This window comes from Girardinichthys multiradiatus, chromosome 2 (genome assembly GCF_021462225.1).
Source record: "Girardinichthys multiradiatus isolate DD_20200921_A chromosome 2, DD_fGirMul_XY1, whole genome shotgun sequence".
Classification (NCBI taxonomy): Eukaryota; Metazoa; Chordata; class Actinopteri; order Cyprinodontiformes; family Goodeidae; genus Girardinichthys; species Girardinichthys multiradiatus.
The window spans coordinates 31,335,871-31,353,486 of NC_061795.1; the positions used below are offsets into that span (position 1 = coordinate 31,335,871).

The 17,616-nt window shown below is 40.4% G+C and overlaps 1 protein-coding gene across 1 annotated transcript in view; it reads left to right on the top strand.

The window, feature by feature from the left end:
* The first annotated feature begins 12,242 nt into the window (after positions 1–12,242).
* The window catches only part of frmd4a (FERM domain containing 4A), an 81,341-nt gene continuing 75,967 nt past the window's right edge, over positions 12,243–17,616 (top strand). Inside the window, exon 1 of the mRNA XM_047381954.1 lies at positions 12,243–12,691. Coding sequence (XP_047237910.1) covers positions 12,599–12,691 — 93 coding nt within the window. The 5' untranslated portion in view covers positions 12,243–12,598. The remainder of the gene's footprint in view (positions 12,692–17,616) is intronic.

Consider the following 17,616-nt stretch of genomic DNA (forward strand, 5'->3'; position numbering starts at 1 on the left):
AAGCTACCTGGAGCTCTTAACGCTCCTCTCTGCATTCATGATCCACAAGCTGTCCCCCTTACAAGTCTTAGTGGTCATGTACTCTCCATCTCCATGATGCAAAAAAAGCTATCAATGATGAATGAGCAATGTGCAGATGAGAATTAGAGAGATATTTCATAGTTGTTAATGGCCGATTGTTACATATTCACAGCAGGCAGCATTAGGAGCAACATGAGGAAGATGGGAAAGCCTCCTGAGGGCAACAATAAACTGATAGATGTATTCTCTTTAACACCAAATGGTGTGTATCATAGTCTCAGTGCGTACATGTGTGTCCTAAAGGGTGCACTGAATCATGGCTGTGAAGCAAAAGCTTCTGATGCACCCTGGTGCTCTGAGCTGCAGGGACTGATCTGAGGAGTGATGAGTAGCCACTGACCTCACAGCTATAAGGGGTGGGAGGGCAAAGGTCATTGGCAGATAAGGTCTGTGCTACTGGGAAAAGGGATTTTAGCATGAATAAAAAGAAGACAGAAGTCTGACAGAAAGTTGAAACAGAATGAGGTAATAGAAGAAGTTCAAAATATCAAGATGAGTAAAGATAAGATGAGATGAGAAAAGATAAGATAAGATAAGATAAGATAAGATAAGATAAGATCTGTACCTTTTCCTTGGTGGTAGGGATATATAAGGGTCCATTTCCTGGGTGAGTAGGGTCTGAAACAATGTTGTTTGCCCTCTTTTTTAACCGGCTGTCATAGATTAAGTCCAGACTGGGACGCTGAACCCCTACAATGCTCTGTGCCGTTTTGTCACATGGGCCAAGTCTTTCCTGTTGTCAGCACTGCAGCTGGCAAACCAGACTGTGCTGCAATAACACAAAATGTTTACAGTTGGGCTCCTCTAAAAGGAGGAATACTTTAAATCATACATTAGCTGTTAATAGCTCTTACATTTTGTGTTACTTTTTGCATTTTAATTGAATTACTGAAGTACAATTACAAAAACGGTCTTGATGGACAAATTTCAGCTTTTTCACACGTCAAGTTATAACCATAAACTTCAATGTATTTTTTGGGGATTTTATCAGATAGTACACCACAAAACAATGTATAATTGTGAAGGAAGAGGATACATTGTGTTTACAATATTTAACAAATAAAAACCTGGAAACATATTTTGATGAAAGAAATCTATAGGAAGGGTTTTTGAAGGGGTAGCAGAGTAACATAGACCAAATACAAATGCACTACACACTTTCAAGGTTTTTATTTGTAAAAATAATAAAAGTGGATTTTTTTCCACTTTGCAATGATGCAATACTTTGTGTTAGTCTGTTACATAAAATCCCAATGAAAGACTTTCAAGTCTGTGTATTTGTACTTCACAAAATATGAAAAAGTTTTAACGGTATGAATAAGTTACTGTAAACTGAATAAAAGAAAATCACTTTGGGCAGCACAAATCCTTTTTCTGATTTCCCCTGAGCAGCCTGAATTCTTGGTATCTTGCATGTATGCCAATGCAGTCGGTCGGTTCCTCCCTCCATACGCTCATATCCTGTTTTCTGCTTCAGCCCAGCTAGACTTCAGTCTGTCTGTTTCTTTCCCTTTGTAAGTCAAGTCAACAATGCCGTTACATTCCATTAGCACTTTCCAGAAAAACAAAAACAAGCCCTTTCTATGGACGTCTTTTCAACATCCTTCATCCCCCTGTTTCCTTCTTCTTCCCTCTCATTTAGCCAAAGCCCCTCTGCTGTGCACCCTCATCCTCCTTCCCTACCACCCTTCTTTTTCCTAATCGGTCCTCTATCCCCCATGACTTGTCCACGACCCCTTCCCTACCCTTCCCTGCTACTGTTACATAAGCTTCCAGTCACAGATTCAGGCCATATCGCTTTTGTTCACCATGTATTGGTGTGTCTATGGGAGCCTCAGCAACCAGGGCCAGGCCTTAATGAGCCTACCACAATGGCCCAGTGTTAGAGAAGATGACCATAGCCAAGAGAGCCCAGAACTGTGCATCAGCTGCCTCAGGCTCACCCTCAAAACAAAGAAGTGCACTGTGGACAGAGACCCAAAAAAGGCAAAGGGACATGAGGGATACAGATAGAAGGAAAGAGGGGTGGGCATAACAGAGCAAGCAAGCCAAAAATGTAAGACTAAAAGATGTTGGAAAAAAACCTAATGAGACACGTGACTTCAAGAAGTTGCTTCTCAGAGTATTACATTCCCCATCATCTATGCTTTTCCACCAGCCTCGTTCCACTGTGCATCCTAACAGGAACAGATCTGCCCTCCTTCTGACAGGAACGTGTCAGTGTCCTCATCTCACTAATGGATTATAACTCAGATTTAAAAGTTAAAAAAGTAATCTGGGCTCACTATTATCCTCATCATTAGTCACGAGTTGTTCAAGAAACTGCTCAAACATCCAACGGGGACCCCCAGCTTATTTTTCGGTAAGCTTTGGAACACTTCTCGAAACACAGCCAGGCTTTGGAGCCAAGATTGCAGCAGATAGACATGTTTCGCTGATCGGATTTGGTTTGGAGCTGCTACATTTGGGAATCTGTCCGGGAGAAAGAAGAAAAGCAGAGACAATTGGAAGCTGACATGCCACAACTTGCATTTTATGGCTGAAATTGTTTAATATTTTAAGATTAACTTCAAGCCTAAATCTTTGTATATGGTAAAAGTGAAATTGGTGAAATAGTAAAGGGACTTTAAAGTCAGGGTTCAAAGAAGATCTTTTTGCAAAATTGTGTTTGTTTTTTGGGACTTACTAAAACGATTGAAAGATGACTCTAGCGGCTCGTCTCGAAGACCTGGAAGTGACCCTGGAACACATGCTTATGGATGTTTTTGTAAGTTAACTCACGTTTCCTTTCAACCTTTTCTATTATTTTTTTTTTACTGTAAGCAACTAAAATTAGTTAGAATTTGCCATCATTCCTCTTGCCTTTTTGTGTGCTTTATGTGGATGATCTCTCCATTTTCTAATTGCATCAAGAGACCAGAGGCCAACATATGTTTATGCCTCATCCAGATGTTCTCTCAATAATTGGCAGAGAAAAAAACACAAATGAGAAAACATGCAACTCTCCGTATGAGAATAAGATTTAGCAAAGAATCTGACCAGGAATCTGACCTGGACTGCCTATCCTAACATTCACAAGACTTAGCACAATATTACCCCTATGGGTTCAAACTTTGTGAATGTTAGGACACTTTGATTGAAAATCAACAAAACTGAATTTGAGTCGTAATTAGAAGTAGATTATTCTGTCCCCAGTGGTTTCTGGAACATTTGGGCTCACCAATGCACCTTCCCACACATTCATATCCTGAAACATATGTTTGTGGAGGCGGGCGTGGTTTACCTCTGCTCAAGCACATTTACGTGACTGGGAACAGAGTCCCTGCTCACTTTGATGTATTCAATGCACCCGGCTGCTGTAATGAGTTTGGTCGTTAAGCTGCTGTTTCCCTTTAACATTGTTTACAGGGACCGGCATCTGTTGGAAGCAACCGTAATCTACCCTTATTCCTCAGATATACCGAGCCTCTGGTGCGCATTAGCAAGCTCTCAATCCTCTGCTGCAGAGCAATGAAATGTCACTGTTATAGATATAAGCAGAAATCTGATTCCCCAATCCGTCAACCTATTTTGGAGATTTGGGCATTTTCATACATTTAACAGATGATTTTCGACCAAGGCGATAAAGATTAACGTTTACGGTCCGCAACTGGATTTGGATTACTCATGCTCTGCCTGTAACATGAAAAAAACAGGAAAATGCTTCCTTGCTTTTTCTTTTTCTCTCCATTAATTAGACTGCTTATTTATTTATTTGTTTAACTGTTGCAAAAGCTGGAAAGCAGAGGGTTATCTCCCTACTTTGCATACTTAAATTAGAAATATTCAAATTTCACGTAACCTTTGCAGTCTTTTGGATGAACATGTGCGCTTATGGCTGTGTATGCATATGCCACACACGAGGCACGCTCACACACACACACACACACACACACACGCACAAAATCATGAGGATGAGCTCATTCTAGTGAACCATCAAATTAAGGCACGGAAAATTAACAACCATTATGGGAAGGCTTACCAGCAGACCATTTCTTGATGCAGACATCTCATTTTCATGAAAATGTTTAAATTTGGGGGAGTTTCAAGGTACAATTACCCTACCCCCAATATGCAATGTATATACTGGAAAAAAAAATCATTCTAAAGTGTCTGTGACTCTAACTGTGTGAGACCAAGGAATATTAAGGGTCATTAGAATAATGACAGCGATTCTCCATCCTCCAGCAGAGAGGAACCCCCAGAGCCCTATATCACAGTGTATAGCTATATCCAAGGGTGCACAGCTATTTTCATTAGCACGCCAGTGCATATGAATGATTCAGGAGAGCTGAGAGGATCAGAGGGAAAGCATTTCCTTTGTAACCCCTCAACAAGAAAAGCAGGTCATCTCTCTGTCGTCTCAGTGGGAATTTGGAGTAAATCCAGTATCCTCTCTATACTGAAATTTTTTTATGGATTCTGCGATATCATTATCATATTTAAAACACTTGACTTGCTCAACACTTTCAAGAGAAGACCTATCAGCTGGGACATGATTAAGCTACATAATAAACTAAATTAATGGTCATAAATAAATCAGTCTTATTATCTATGAAAAAACTTGTAACTCCAAAATCAGTGTAAAGGAAATATAGTGTAGGACAATCTTTATTACAAATAAAGAAGAAAGGAGTTTTCTGTATAAACACAAAAAGTAAGGAAATTTATGTTTGATCAATAACTAATTTGGTTTAACAATCCTTTTCATCAATGACACCACATTTGTAACTGCATTTGGGGGTTGAAAACCAGAATTGAGTATGTGGGATGCATCGATGAAAAACTTGCCAAATCCTCTCTAATGCCAAATAGCTTTAGGTGGAGACAGTGTGATGGTGTGGGGTGGCATCCCCCTCACAGGCAAAAACAAAACCAATGTTACTGAACAATCAGTGAAATCTCTGCAATCTGGGACCAAACTCTGTCCTCCAAAGTGACAACAATTGCCCCCACAGGGCAAGGTTTATCAGAGACTACCTCCAGAATTTGGGAGTGGAGAGGATGGAATGATCTGCCTGTAATCCTGACCTCAACCCCATCCAGCAGTTGTGGGATCAGTTTCGATAAGCTGTTCATCCCAGAGTGGCCAACACACCACCACTGAGTGACTTGTGACAAATGTTTGTTGACCATATGAGTAGCCATCCCACAGCAGTGTGTGAACAAGTTGTTGAGCAGCATAAGGAGGTGGTGCCAGTCAGTTGTGGTTGTGCATTGTTCTTTCATGCAAAACTGAGGCTCCGGTTTGTTAAATGAAAAAAAAGTTTTAAAGTTGTTTCCTCAAACCTCAAAAAGCAAATCCAACAAACAGCATCAAACAAGAATCAGTAGCTGAACAAGTTATTTTGAACTGGGAGAAAATATTTAGAGAAATATTTGGAGAAATAAACAGGCTGAAGCAGAATACAATGTATTGCCAAAAGCATCATTATAACAATAACAAAACAAAAAAAAATCAACCAAATACCAATTTTTCTTACTTTTTTGTGAAGTTTATTTCTCAGGATTTAGAATTATTTAGGATGAACATTAAAATGAAAAGTAATTTAATGATTTTACAAACTATCTACAAAATCAAGAATTACACGTGTCACACTAAAATATCTATTTACTAATGCTTTAGTTACGCAAACAAAAACACACAAATGAACAGATCTAAAGAATATACTAAATCTAATTGTACTCTACAGTTAATACAAAAAGGCTCAAAAGATTACTGAACTTTACCAAAAGTTTATAAATTTAAAAGTAAAGGAATTTTCCACCTTTAGTTTTAGCCTGATTTCTACTAAGTGGAGAGAAAAATGATCCGAACCACTGAAACCCATCAATTTTCAACACAGCCACCAAAGACAGAATTAGGTGCCTTATTATGATCCAAAATGTAGAAATCCTATGCAAGTAACTCTTGGTTTGGATTATACTACATCAACAGGAAGGTCAAACAGACCAGTAGGCTGTTGATTGTGGCCCAGGTTATTGAAAGCTGACATAGGAGGATATGGATTTGGAGCTGGGCTAGATTACAAAAAAGGGTTTTATTTAATGAAAAATTACAAAGTTGCACTTAATGGAATCTTGTTAGAATCTTGCACATAGTGCAATGTAAATAAAATATTCTTCCCAAAAATAAAACTGACACGTTGATCAGGCTTATTCAACCTGGTAGGGCAAAACCTTGTGGTAAGTTTGCTGGTTCTTTCTTCTTGAGTCCCTGGACAGTGTGTGCTTCTAGGAGAGGAATTATCATTTGGGGCCTGATGAACCAATCAGAAGCAGACATGGGCAACATGAGAAATATTTCATGTTAACTAAAAAGAAAAAGTGGGTCCAAAATTTTTTCTTAAACCACCTTAGACACATTAACCATGGCTGAGGCTGTTTATAGATCAACATTGTTCCAGTTGCATTGTTTGATAAATAATTTAAGTTTAAAGCTACAGCTAATCATGGGTTTCTCAAAGCTTTCTTGATTTCTAAATAAGCAAAGTATGTTAATTAATATCAGAGAAACTTATAATATGCATATGCTTATTGACAGACATTAAGACAAAACAATTTAAGGATAACACTAATAAACATGTTTTGGAGATCTTAGAACACTATCTATGTGGAAGAAAATGTTATTTTTGGTATGTCCATTGTTTGAGCAAGGATATCTTAAAGAAACCCAAAGAGAAGCAGTTCTTTCTAGGTCAAAGGTCAGACTTGGGATGTGCTCAATATGGCAAAGTTAAGATGAGCTGACATGTTTCAAGGAACATTACCCTTCAAATGACATGATCGCATCCTTCTACTTGAATGAATTAATAACAGGATCTGTCTGGGTCATTTGCCATAAAATGCCAGTAGGTGACATCACCTTACCCGCTGCCAAAGCTCCTTTGTCTTTTGTTGCTGATCTGCGAAGCTGTGAGGGGATGACAAACAGAAACAGAGAGGTTGCACCTCCTCTCTCTGAACATGCCTCACAGTTATGCACAAAGGCGGAAAGTCACATCGGGAAATAAAGCAGCTCAATTAAAGATGCATTCATTCCTTATATAGTTTAATTGAATCTCCTCCTCGCACCCCCAACTAGCTTTGCAACATCCCAGTCATCTCCCTGTACATCTCCTCTGAGATGAAGGCCTGGGGGCAACTCCGAACACTGCTTCTCTCCCTTATTCCCATCCCCTTGGTCTGCACTGGCAGAAAAAAGACCTTAGCTGGATGGGATTGCTGCCATCACAGCTGCTCTGCTTTGCTGTTTGCTTCACTGTTCCCTCTTTTTTTAACCCCTCTGGAGTTTATATCTCTGTGTGAGATTGTATTCTATAAAGAGCCTGTGGTGTTAGAGAGCATTCAGTATGTCAGACTCTAAAACACTGTGGAGTTCTGCGCTTTGCCTCACAACCCAGATGTGTAAAGCACTTCATTACTGTGATTTTACCATGCTGCTCTTCATGTGGTGTAGTGGCTATTGACTTTGGGACTTCTATAGGAAAATTAGATTATGTAATAGATCTGTTCTGCTAATAACCAGTGCATTGACCTTCTGCTGTCTTGCTCTCTTCTTCTCGCCAGTTGTCGTATTTGTATCAAATGATTCTGACCTCGGTTTTTTTAGCATATTTTTGTGCACCCTCCATGTCATTGTTATTTTTTCATGCAGGGCTTCCTTCACATTCATTGCCATTCCTTCTATTCTGTGTGCCATTCTGTGTTTTTAATTTAATTCATATTGTATGGCAGTACCAAATTTTCACACTCAAAAAAGTAGAACAATTCAACTTTTAATATTAATAGGGGACAAATTACATTCGAAAACACGGTTTTGCTATGATCAAACTCTAGTGATACAATTATTGGGACAGGTTTCTATGGAATAAATGTAACTGAAGTATTTTTTTATTCATTCTTTGCCCTTTTAAATAGAGTTCCTAAGAACTTTTAACTAGTAATCCATTACAATATACAAATTAAGATATATTAATATAACAAGAGGCTGTGTCCAAGTAGTTGACTCCCCTTCTGAGAGGCATCACATATTACCACTAAGTCAGACTGCTCTGATTTTATAAAGTGAAGCCATTATTATAAGTGTTGACTGCTTTGGGCCAGCAATGCTACACATTCAGTTTCTGTTTTGTGACACAAGGATCAAGATTACCATTGTGACATGAAGTCTTAACACAAAGCGTGGAAAATGGAAACAGAACAGAGTAGTGAAAGTCAGTTTTCAGAACGACATCCTTCTAGGATTTTGAATCAGTTTTTGATTTTTGTTATAAAAAGCACTTCAGAATGTTGCCAGATTCATATCCCTCTAAACCAAAATATACATTGAAGTGGCTGACTTATGCTCTCTTATTGAAAGTTGATCATTTTTCTTATCACTGGTAATATTGGAAAGTAAGGGGCGAACCATGGAATAAATCAGATATGAATAACACTGTCTGCTCCTGTCTCATCTTCTGTGACTTTCAGTCAAAAATAAAGAGTGAAAAGCCAATCATGTTGGTCCTAATTTCATTTTCATGTAGTTATTTATGAACCATTCGGCTATAATTCTTTATCCATTAAGTTTTATTGCCTGCATAGTTTAGATTCTGATGTTTAACTGCCCCAACACCAGCTTTTCAGTAGACTCGTGTGAATAATTCAAAAGCTATGAATTCTATTCAGTGGGGCAAAATACACATCCAGCACTCCATTCAAATCTGCACATACCATCAGAATAGACTGAATTGATTGGCCCATTGGAGTGATATATTATAATTCCATTAAATGCATAGATGGCTGTATAATTGTGGAGTGTGAGTCAAATAATTATAAAACTATATCACAGTTATAAACAGAGTACATTAGGTATGGCTTCATTCGGTTGGCGCCAGTGTCTAAAATGTTAATCACGGTGAGAGATACAGCAGCAGAAATACAAACCTTGATCACACCCACACATCCACCTCATGGAACAGATGTGAGCTGTGAGTGACACAATTTTAACAGGACAACCTGTCCTAGAGATTCAGCAAATCTCTTGAAAAATACAAATTTGTCCTAGATTTCGTAGTGAGTCACAAACATGTCCCTGTTTCATCACAGCCTATCTGGAACCATTTCTGAGCTTGTAAACTTCTTTCACAGGCCTTCTTACACAGACGGTGCTGCATGGATGATAACTGACGTGGAAGCACCCCTGCGGAGAAGTCATAATGATTGGTTCTGGCCTGATAAAAGGACGGGAGGCCCCCTTTTTCTGTTCATCTTGCTCTGTAGAGATGGAGCAACAAACAACAACACAGAGATAAAGAGCATGGATGTAGATGTACATTGAAAAACAAATCAAATTACACTGTCGGGTTGGAAGTGTTAAGATAGAACTGATTATCTCTTACCCTTACGATGCTGCCATAACACAATACTTTGAAAATTGTGAACCCTCGAAATGCAAACAAATGGCCCACCCCCCTGCCTTTCCGGATGGGGATGGGCAGAGTCTAACTACAGGGTAATTCCATGAACACAGGCACTCACTCCCACACATACACAATCAGGAGCTGGGCCATCAGGATGAGTCAGGCAGCCGTGGGCAGAGGAAGGCTGAGTTATCAGGGTAAATTAATGCAGAACAGAGCCAGAACGGCACAATTTAGAACCATTGCGTCCTATTATTACAGTTACAAACAAAGACTCAGCAGACATGCAGCAGAAATAAAACCCAAATAATCCAGCTGCGTTTTTTTCCCCTTGTTAACACTTCTCATTTTCAGGGAGTACGTCCTTTGTTTCCTTTTATTGTCTAGTTGTTTCCACATTTTCTTTCTATTATTAGCTCTAGGTTCGTTTTGAGGACAGATTCTATTTGTGCACTAGGCAAATAAAAAAATTGCAGTTTTTGCAGGTTTTTCCATATTAGGTGTGCCAGTTTCACCAAGTTGAAACCCATGTGCTTATTTATTTATTTGCATAGAAACTATACGGCCATATAGGAACCCTGTGGAACAGGGCAGAAACAGATCTCTGTCTCTGTTAAGATCCTTTTGACCTCCTCCACAAACATCAATTTTTTCCACAAAGAGGCAGAAATGACTCATAGTTTTAAGTTTGTTTGTTCCCAGCTCCTCCACTTCCCTGAGTCCTGTATGTGAGCAGAGTGAGTTTATAAATATCTCCATGAAAGATTTTTTGTCATGTAGGCCACAGTCACTCACTCACAGATGTAGGACATGGTGTTGAATAAATAACGCTTACTGGAGATTACCTTTGCAAATAATTTTTTTCTGTCTGTATGTTTGTCGCTACACCTTTGCAAAATGTGTTTTTGAGTCCATGTTTGACACATACAAAAATATGTAACCATAGTTCTCAGGAGTCCTTAATCAAAGGAAGGAATAAGGGGCACACCTGGCTGCCTTTCTTCTATAACCAAATAAATTTTTTACATAATTCTACAGCAGTTGAACATGTAATTTTAAACCTTTTTTTACATTTGTCACATTACAAAAGATGATGATTTCAGGGCGTAAACCAACATGTGGTAGCACATAACACTGAAGAGAATGGACATGGTTTTCAACTTTCTTTTTTACAAATAAACAATCTGAAAAGCATTTGTGTACAAACCCTTAGAACCACCTTTCACTGCAATTATATGCAGTGAAATATGCCCGCAATATACCCACAAGGCGACTGTGGCTCAGTAGGAAGAGTGGTTGTCTTGCAACGAGAAGGTTGTGGGTTTGATTCCAGCTTCCTCCTGCCATATGTCGATGTGCCCCCTGGGACCTCAAGTTGCCTACCGATCTGCGTATCGGTGTATGAATGTGAGTGCAATTGGGTGAATGTGGCTCTAGTGTAAAGCGCTTTGAGCGGTCTGTATGACTGGAAAAGCGCTATATAAGTTCAGTCCATTTACCATTTGCACATCTAGAGATAAAGATGCTTGCCAACTCTTTGCAAATTAGCACAAGCTCAGTTGGATCAGATAGGCAGCACCTATGAACAGTTTGAGAAGGCCATTCTAACATGTTTACTTATTACCTTGGTTGTAGTACCACTGCAAGGTTAGCCTCCACTTTCAAGTCTTTTGCAGCCTATAACAGAAGGCTTTCATCCATCTTCTCCTCGTGTCTGACCAGCTTCTGTATCTTTGCTGAAGAAAAGCCACCCCACAGCATGATGCCACCATTACCATGTTTCAATGTGGGGATGGTGTCTTTGGAGTGACGTACAGTGATGTACTATGTGTTGGTCTATCACACAAAACATCCATAAAATACAGTAAAGTTGATAGTTTTAATGTGACAAAGTGGAATTTAAGTTCTGAATACTTTTGCAATTTAATTCTTACAGTATATTTGTTCCTTTGTTGCACATGCAAGCCACCATCCAACCACGTTGTCTGTGTTTTAGATGTGTATCAGTATTCCGTGGTCAGCTGATTAACTAAAGTCAATCAGCTGACAGCTGAGTATTGAGGCGCTCAGGCGAACAGAGCCCAGCAGTGAGTGATGATGGGAATATGACAGTAAGTCACTTGGCGCAGCTGTAACTCATGACTCCAATAGCTTTAATGGACATGTAAAGAGTACAGTGATGGATACAGGAGACTGACTCAGCTGAACAGGGACCAACACTCCCTGCAGCTCTCTTTGACTGAAGGTACCCTGAATAAGCTACCACCACTGTCTTCTTTTTGGAGGACAAAATAAGGAAAATATCTTCATTTTCCCCTCAATAAATTAATTCTGGGATCTGGTTCTACTTGCATGAGCAAAGTGCATGCTTGACTGCAGGGATGTATGTTTGTCTGCATGTGGCTGTGCTCTCCCATTGTGTCCTATAGCCTAGACAGTGCAGGGAGAGAAAGCTGGATGTGGGAGTTCAGAGATAATCTCCCCACCAGATGGCAAAACATCCCGTATTCCTTTTGAGGTTCCCCACGTGATTCCTTGTGTAAGGGGTGGGGATCTGAGAGTGTGTGCAAGAGAAAAAGTGGTGGGGGTGTATTTTTTCTCCAAAAATTATTATGGTGTCATGTGACACAAGTGCGTATGCTAATGAGAGCTATAACGTCACATTAATCCAGTGACCTGGTTAGGCCCCCATCTGAAGGAACTGAGTGTGAGTGGGAGGGAGGGGAAGCTGTCGAAGCAGGAGAAACGAGGGGAGAAGGGAGACAAAGCGCGCTCCCTCCTTCTCACACACACTCATTCACCTCGTAAACAGCAGTCTGAAGCAGAGCTGGAGCGGAGGAGAATGGCCAGTGTTTTAACACGAAGGGGAACTGCAGCAGAGAGGGGCTTCTAGTAGGACCAGAGTAGGGAGTTCTGCTCATCACATACTTTCCTTCTTACCACACACACGCACCCACGCGTAAAAGCTCGCGTGAAGCCCGGCTGTCAGGCTGGACGGGACGGCAAGGACACCCACTTCGCACACTCACACACATGCCCGCACACTCACAGAGACGCAGACTTTGGAGCGTACCATGGTGGTCCAGGGAGCTGTGACACCCGGGAGAACCCGCAGGCTGATGCTGAAGCTGCCGGTGGGGACTCTCCGGAGAAACAGCGGAGAGAGGGTAAGATGTTCATCTGATGTACTTTCTACCTTCAACTTCAACTTTTGTGTCTCTGTCTGTGTGGCAGTATTTGGTTGTGCTGCTGTGTGTTTGAAACAGGATTTGGAAAGGTTATTGGCTAATCCAGGGAACCGTTTTAGATTTGAGTTGGTGGAAGACGAGTGAAGAGCAAAGCTTTTAATCTCTACAATGGACAATACTTCTCAGTGCTCCCTTCCTGTCAGGATGAGCCTGTCAGTCTATGCAGCTTTCAGTCACTGTAAATGTATTCAAAGCTACAGGGAATTCTTTATCAGTGGCAAAGCCACCTTTGTCAGTGCAAATAAACTGGCCTCAGGCATAAGATATTTAGCTTTTCATCAGTCTAATTTGCAGATAGCCTGAAGACCAGCCGGGGTTTGAATGCTGAGCTTATTACATTTTGGAAGTCAGTTTCGTTCCCGTCGTGCAGGAGAGGCTTCAGTGTTTTGTGTGTCTGGTGGGCGTGCTCTGAGGACCAGAGATAATAGTTAAGCTTGGATACGGAATGTGCATTCAAGGTTGCCCTTTATGTCAGTTTCTAAAGACAGGTTGCAACATGCCATGTCTTTTGCTCTTCAAAAAACATGTTTACACCAGCAGAGAACTAACTATTTACCTGTGTGTGTAAAGAGAAGAAAAGTTTGCAGCTGTGGGAGCGTGTTATCCTCAAACGTGTTCATTCTATGATGCACACCCGTGCTCTTTCATGTTGTAAATACACTGGTATTAAGTGAATCATAGATAAGTAGAGTTTGTGTCCAGGTGATGAGCGATTTGGGCTTAAGTCCTCCCAGACTGCAGGCCCTAAATCATGCGGTGCCTGCTGGATCAAGCAGACACAAACAGTGGCTGTCTTTTGTAATCTAAGTCTCTTGATGGATTGTAATGTGATTTTGGTCATGTTAGAGAGACGTTTCTCTCTAACAAGCTTTTTGAGACATGCCTGGTTTCTTTTTGTGATTATTTGAGTGAACACTTGTGTTACGCACAAGAGCACACACACTACATGTGATCATAAATCACAGCTTGGTTGTGTACTCAATGAAAACTGCTTTCATTTTAATAAGTCCAGCCTCAGATCCCCCTGCTGCGCCAGCATCCTTCTTACTCACTATACAAGCAGCAATATTGCTTTGCTAAAACAGTTATTTATCCTTCAGCTGTGCTGAAGTAAGAGGCTTCAGGTAAGTTATACGTTCTTGTAGGAGCTTGTTTGATGAATGGAGAATTGATGATTTGGACAAATTTGACTGTAAATTTTAATGAAACTTGCTATTTTGATTGACTTGATTCCTTTGCATCTTCTGTTTGATGAAAATCATCTTCTGAGTAGGGTTGTCAAAATATCAATTTTTCTTAGATAATCTATGCTAAAAAACATTTTTGAAATGGAAATTTGCATCAAAACAACGCAAATTGAGTTGTTTTCATGTTTAGCAGTTGGTGTTCAGTTCACTGCAGACACACATGCTTCGTCACTACCCTCCCTTGCAGCGGCTTACCTGAACAATGATGGCTGACAGTCAGAAGAATGAGCTGGTGCAGGAAGTTATAAACTCTTTCAACATGGCAACTATGTGCTACATATTCCAATAATAAAAAATAATTTTGTTTTGTTTGAAGAGTCAAGCTGACAAAAGCTGGTGTAGCGTAATGGTGACAGCGAACTAGAGCGCTTCAACATTTAAGATCCACTGCTTAATTAGGTCTTTAGCTTCCCTCAAAAATTGCACAAAAGAGAAGCAAGAAGAAAGACCTATTCCAATTTTGTGCTTGTGCTCTGTTTCTGAGCACTTGAGACGAAAGACTTGAACAAACCCAAGATTTTTTGAACGTGGTAACTTCGTCATCATCTAGCGACATCTATTGCCTGCAAAGATGACTCCCCCCCCCATCCCCAACTAGGGAACAGTGGGGTTTGAGTTGAGAAGTAAATGCCATTGGCTGATTGGCTAAAACCCCCCCCCCACTGTTACACAAATCACCTTAATTAAAGGAGAAAAGCAGATTTCCTCATACTGAGTGGAGGGGTCTCCATTGCTCTTTCACTGATTACGTTCCCTTTTCCTGCCACCCATTCTTCTTGTACCCAGCTGTGCCAACATATTGAAGATTAGGATTACTTGCAGTGGTTTACATAAATTTGTTTGTATTTTCTTTTCTTCGTGCATGAAGTGGTGAAGTGGGGTTACATTCTTTTGACGCATTTGCTTCATTAAATAGTAAACACATCTAATTTTCTGTGTTGTTTTCCTTTGGACCACACAGGACACAAATTGTCCAATATATTGATTAAGGTGTTATTTCTTTCTTCTATACTGGCTAATAAACAAAGTTCTATAATCTACCACTTTCTAAACCACAAGTAGGCTCTGTGGCTTTAATGAGTCACTGAAATACTTTCACTATTATACACAGCTGCAGCTTTGTCCTGCTCTGACATCTCATTTTAAATAACTAAGTTAATTCATATTCAATTTCGTCCAATCTTGGACTTGTCCGAAGGCATTAGAAGTAGCTTGTGGAGGGTTAACAGCAAATATATGTATATATTGCAAAATATTTTTATGTAAGCAGCTGACTTTGCAGTGTGGGTGGTTGTGATGGAAATGTATTTACCTTTAAGCTTAGATCATCAAATTACCAACCTAGTTTTTCATATCCTTCAGGATTAAAAAAAAAAAGAAAAATGCATGACATTTGTTTGGATGCTCATCCCTCTGGCTGGATACTTCCCAGTTCTCTAACTTACAGTATAAGCATTCACTACTTTGTTTGAACAATATTTGAAACCAAATCTTTAAGACTGATTTTTATCTCCAAGACTGCAGCGAGAAATGCCGTCTTTTCATCTTTGCCTTCAGATAAATTGCCTCATGTTTCTGGCAGCGTAGTTTGTGATGGATGCTGGGTTTTATGCGATTTAATTGAGTTATATCTACTTAGAGGAACCACCTTTGTTCATAGGAAAGCTATGACACATTTCAAGAAAACATGTGGTATGCTTTGACAATAGAAATCACAAACTTGTTTACCCCCATTTTCCTCCATGAACCATATTTTATCAAACATATTTTCTTACATTTCACAACATTCAATTCAATTCAAAAATACTTTATTAATCCCAAAGGGAAATTAAATGTTATTGTAGCTCATTATGAGAGTTTCCTCAAAGAGCCGTTGTAGATGCTGATGGCTGTGGGCAGGAAGGATCTCCTGTAGCGCTCCGTCTTACAGCAGATCTGAAGAAGCCTCTGACTGAAGACACTCTGTTGTTGTAGGACAGTCTCATGAAGAGGATGCTCAGGGTTCTCCATAATGTTTTTCATTTTATGAAGAATACTTCTTTCCACAATGATCTCCAGAGGTTCCAGAGGAGTCCCCAGAACAGAGCCAGCCTTTTTTTATCAGCTTGTTGAGCTTTTTTAAGTCCCTGGCCCTGATGCTGCTTCTCCAGCAGATGATGGTAGAAGAGATCACACTCTCCCCAACAGACTTATAGAAGATATGCAGCATCTTGCTGCAAACACCAAAGGATCTAAGCTTCCTCAAGAAGTACAGTCTGCTCTGTCCCTTCTTGTAGATGGCTTCAGAGTTGCATTTCCACTCTAGTCTGTTGTCCAGGTGAACAGCGAGGTATTTATACTCCTCCACCACCTCCACCTCTTCTCCCATGATAGAAATAGTTTTTGACTTATTCCTGTTTCTCTTAAAATCTACAATAATCTCCTTTGTTTTAGTCACGTTCAAAATGAGATGATTGTTTCCACACCATGCCACAAAGCGGTCCACCACCTTCCTGTACTCAGCTTCTTGTCCATCTCTGATCCACCCCACAACTGCAGAATCATCCGAGTATTTCTGCAGATGACAGGAGTGGAAGTCTGAGGTGTACAGAGTGAAAAGGAATGGTGAGAGTACAGTCCCCTGTGGTGCTCCTGTGCTGCTGACTACCTGGTGAGACTCATAACCCTTCAGTCTCACAAACTGTGGTCTGTTTGTCAGGTAGTCTTTGATCCAGGAGATTGTTGAGGCCTCCACCTGAGTCTTCAGGAGTTTCTGACAAAGCAAATTAGGTTGGATTGTATTAAATGCACTGGAGAAATCAAAGAACATGATCCTCACAGTGCTGCTGGCTTTGTCCAGATGACAGTGGGTTTGTTGAAGCAGGTGTATGATGGCATCTTCAACTCCAACTCCACAGCGATAAGCAAACTGAAGGGGGTCCTGATAGTTTATTGTTTGCTTACTCAGGTGGGCCAACAGGAGTCTCTCTAGGACCTTCATGATGTGAGATGTCAGGACAACAGGTCTATAGTCATTGAGGACTGATGGGTGAGTTTTCTTTGGTACCGGAACAAGACAGGAGGTCTTCCACAACACCGGAACCTTCTTCTGGGCCAGGCTAAGGTTGAAGAGGTGCTGCAGAATCCCACAGAGCTATGCACAGGTCTTCAGGACTCTAGGGCCGACATGATCTGGACCTGCAGCCTTATTCCTATTCAGTCTCTCCAGTTGTCCCTTCACCTGACTTCTTGAGACACACAGGTGGAAGGGGGAAGCAAAGGAAGTATCAGCATCTTCTGATATGCTTGAAGGCAAACATGTAGAAGCAGAAGGGTCTAGGGCTGAGGTCCTTCTGCTTCTACATGTTTGCCTTCAACCATATCAGAAGAACATGTAATGTTCCTTCTCATTATTTTATCCTGCAAACTCAAAGTGATTGTTCAGTCTTTTTTAGGTGAAGTTCTATCTTCACTCAGAGGTCAGATTTTCCGAGTTCCCTTTTGGAAATAAAGAAAAAACACCCCAGAACTCGGAATTCCCACTGGGAAAGGCAGAGGTCACCAAGAAACTCTGATTTCAGTATTAAATATGGCTGCCGTGCAAATAAAATGTAGCTA